The sequence below is a fragment of the Raphanus sativus genome, unplaced genomic scaffold (genome assembly GCF_000801105.2).
Source record: "Raphanus sativus cultivar WK10039 unplaced genomic scaffold, ASM80110v3 Scaffold4792, whole genome shotgun sequence".
Lineage (NCBI taxonomy): Eukaryota > Viridiplantae > Streptophyta > Magnoliopsida > Brassicales > Brassicaceae > Raphanus > Raphanus sativus.
In genome coordinates this window covers 1-3912 of record NW_026620093.1, presented here as the reverse complement: position 1 = coordinate 3912, position 3912 = coordinate 1, and the positions used below count along the sequence as shown (strand labels likewise).

The window sequence follows — 3912 nt, the reverse complement described above, 5'->3', positions numbered from 1 at the left end:
TCTGCTTGCTTCCATCTTTGGTTCAGTGCTGGCAGATTGCTCCAACAGTTTCAGTTCCTGTGACAAAGAAACAAGACTACTCGGCTGTACCGGTTCAAGATGGTTAACTTCATCACAAACCCGTTTATTTTCAAGCACAATATCAGAATAAGAAGAAGAAAGTAAACACTTAGCTTCCAAGATGTTTCTGAGAAAGGTTTGGGTCATACCTGACTGTGTAGATTGATCTCCTGGTCGCCAAGGTCTGGTTTGAAGCTGATTGGATCGGCTAGCTTCCCATTGAAGCAAGTGTAGAATAGGTTTGGCCGGTTTTAGAGAATGGATCATAACTTCATGATTCCGTGGCCATTTTTCCTGATATTGAGCTTCCTGGAAAGAGGAGAGATTCATCTTGAATCCTATGATCGGCTTTGGCTCAGGCCGCTTCTTCACAAGGCTTGAATCTGCTTCAAAAGCTGGGTACTCGCAGATAGATGGACTGGTAAACCGCCTGTTTGAAAATTTCATAACTCCTTCCTCCGTGAAGCTTTTCAAGTGATTCCAAGCCTCAGTGAAACCTTGGGGAGTTGGCTTTCCAGGAAAATTGGAGTCAAGACGAAAGACCTTCTGGACGCCGAGATATTTGCTTTGGACTGAACCTGTGTCGCTGGCATCTCCAAGGTAGCCAGTTTGAGTGGATGTATCAATGCATCTCCAAATTTCAGGCTGACGAGAATGGTCAATGCTTTCTCTTCTCTGAGGCTGAACCTGTTTATCCTGGACACTCAAAACAAACATTAAAATACCAGGATCATATGTGCAAGACATGTACTTGTGCAAATCAGAAATCAAGCTATATTTTCCAAGAACAAGTTGCACACATTTCAGCCTGTCAAGATGCACATCAAAGTAAACATTACAGACCAGAATGGTGTCAAGGCTCGTGATTTCATAGTTCCTAAAGAATAATTTCACAACATGCACAAGTTTCTCAGATTTAGAACACAAAAGATCAAGCTCAAACTGAGAATTACTTTTCCAAGGCTCAATATGTTTTTCAAAGAAGGTGTTGCAAATCAGAATGCTTTCAAGGCATGAAACACCATAGAACATATTCAAGACGAGCCTAGGTTGATCATATTCAGAACACAAAAACTTTAGATCAAGATCAGATTCAAAATAAGAAGGGGCAGGTTTCAAATCAGAATCACAACAAGAATCGGTTTCAGTTCTAAGTGATTTCTGTTCTAGCAAAGTCTTAACCATAAATTCGTCCAAGGCACAAGGGAATGCAAACAAATCACCAGTGATCAGTCCATGACTAGAGAAACTCAGATCAAACCAATTATCCTTGAAACAAACAAAGGAATCACAAAGTTTTCGGAAACAAAAATCTGGTTGTTGCAAAACAAGCTCAAATGATTTTTCAAGATGATCAAAACCTTTGTGATGTTTCAGAAACTGATCAAAACTCAAAACAAGACCAGAAGAGATGTCATTGTCATTTAGAAAACATTTTTGATCAAAGAGTTTATCAGGTTCAAGTTTCTCAAAAGAATGAATCATGTTATCAAAAATGGAATTTGAAACACAAAATTCTTTCACATTGTCTAGACCAAAACTTTTGACATTATGAGAACTGATTCCAACAAACAATTCAGGCAGAGAATAAATCAAATCAAGTTTCTCACAGTGCTCTTGAATGTCAGTGGATAAAATGGGAGGAGTTGTGCCGGGATCAAAGCAAAGATGACTGTCCATGTTGATGCTTGGTGCTTCCTCATCAAAGACTGGACCAAGATCGTCTTCCTCATCAAATATGGGACCTAGATCATCATCCAAAGGTGTCCTAGTGCCAGGAAGTCGTCCATGATGTGGTTGGTTGAATGGCTCTTCCTCAAAATCCTGTGAACTAAGAATAAGACTGCTCGGAAGCTCCGGCTCAAAACAGGTTAGTTTACTATCAAGCATCAACTCAGATTCAGGAGTAGGAAAATCACAAGTATCCTCACAATTCATCAGACTTTCAGTTGGCTCATCATCATATTCATCAAAAATTGGTAATGAATCTGAAAAATCTTTTAGATCTTCAAAGCTGCATTCAGATTTACCTTTGGGCTTTTCACTGATGAATATGGATGGCTCAGCTACAGGTGCATGTGTGGATGTGCTCTTCTTTTGGCTCTTGCTGTCGCCATCAGGGAACTCTCTTTCTCCAAAATCGTCATTGGATCGGTTGGTCCGCCTAGGGCGTTCTCTCCTTGCTGCGGGTTTAGGACGAGTCTGTTGGACACCTTGAATTTCGTCCAGCTTCTGATGGATCTGTTCTAGACCTGCATGTATAAGGTTAGCAACAGAATCATTGATCTTCCTCATCTGCAAGTTAGATAAACCAACAAAAGAATTTCCTGGTCGGCTCCTTTCATCCTTACTAGTCATGGTTCCTGAAAATTCTTAAACACAAAACGTTAGATAAAAATCTCACACACTCGAGTGTTTGATCCTCACCCACACACGTGTTTCTCTCAGTTTAAAGTGTGCACTCAAAGTCTTATACTCAAAGTTCTAAGAAGAACAACTCTAGGAATCCCCAACGGGTAGATCCAAACAAACGAAGGTGTTTAAAGATAGAAAGATAAGAGATTTAGAGGGAACCCGCCTTAACCACCTCAAAGGCCGGATTTCTCTTCGGCCAGCAGGCTTTCTCTTCCACCACCACACCACAAAACAAATCAAACTTTGAAATTTCTTTTTTTTTTTATAACTTTTTTTCTCTTTTTTTTTTACAGCATAAACTTAGATCATTTTTTTTTTAACTATGGTGGGTAATGAGGGGCCCGGGTTCAAGAAAGGTAGAAGAAGAAGTGTTTAGAAGAATATGGAGAGATGAGAAGATGGAATGATAAAGAGTTACCGGAAGAGTGGCTCTGATACCACTTGATACACCCTAAATCTGATCACTCGACCGGTATGAAAGATATGAACTCCGAAGAGAACTGATGGATTGAATGACGACACAAAGGGTTGCGGAATGACCCAATGATACTGTCTGGGTGCTTGAATGTCGCCTGATATGACTCACAGGTCCGACAAGGAAGCAAACTCGATCAGTTGCCGGATATGACGCACCGGTCCAACTAGAAAGAGGCGTTTGTTTGGAGCTAACCACACCAAAGAAACTAAAAGTGTTCTTGACAAAGAACAAAGAGTAAAAACTCAAATAAAAGAAGAAATTTCGTTGATGTTATTGCCATGATCAAAGATTACATTTTATAGTACTTTGAGTCAAAGAGAAATAAAAGAAAGTGCAGAAAACAATGCATAGAAAACACAAATTTGACTAGATCTAGTCAAAGTGTGGAAAACAAGGAAGACTGGTCAATGCGCGGTCTCAGATGTTGACTAGTCAAGATTCAGAAAGATGTCCAGGTTCATGCTGGTCGTACACACCATGCTGGGAAGGATACGGATACACGCGGGACGATCCACACATGTCTGAATTCGCGAGAACTGAACATCAACTGAGTTGTATATGGCATAACTCCCTCATCTGAACTCCGTTTGATCTGATTCTTCTTCGTGGAGTTCCATAATTGAATTGAGCACATTCTCCATGTGGTTTCAAGTGAAGAAACATCATGGTTTAGAAGATATGCTTCGAACAATGAACATATATCTGTGTTGCTTCTCGGGTGGTTTGATGGTCGATCCAGCTCAGAAGGTCGAACCAACTTGCTCAGCTCGTCCGGGTGAGTGTTATTCCAGCTCAGCTCGTCCATGATAGTGTCAGTCCAGCTCACTTGAGTATTCAGCTTATCCAAGATTGCATAATCTGATGAGAAAACCTCGGCTAGGTCTAGCTGGTCGACAAGGTCACCACCTTGGGTCGTGTCCATGAACCAAACAGGACGGTGCTCGATTTTGGGTGCATCA

At 40.8% G+C, this 3912-nt stretch overlaps 1 protein-coding gene across 1 annotated transcript; it reads right to left on the bottom strand.

Annotated features, from left to right (window-relative positions):
• Positions 1-818: 818 nt before the first annotated feature.
• LOC130507561 (uncharacterized) lies at positions 819-3903 on the bottom strand. Its single transcript, XM_057002263.1, has 2 exons — positions 1014-3903; positions 819-868 (listed from the first exon to the last, which is right to left on the bottom strand). Exons 1-2 carry the CDS (start codon positions 2416-2418, stop codon positions 864-866), a joined length of 1410 nt encoding a protein of 469 aa, XP_056858243.1. The 5' UTR covers positions 2419-3903; the 3' UTR covers positions 819-863.
• Between the last annotated feature and the right edge of the window lie 9 nt (positions 3904-3912).

Coding starts and splice junctions, on each gene's coding strand:
- LOC130507561 (XM_057002263.1), bottom strand. CDS start 2,418: ATGACTAGTAAGGATGAAAGGAGCCGACCAGGAAATTCTTTTGTTGGT.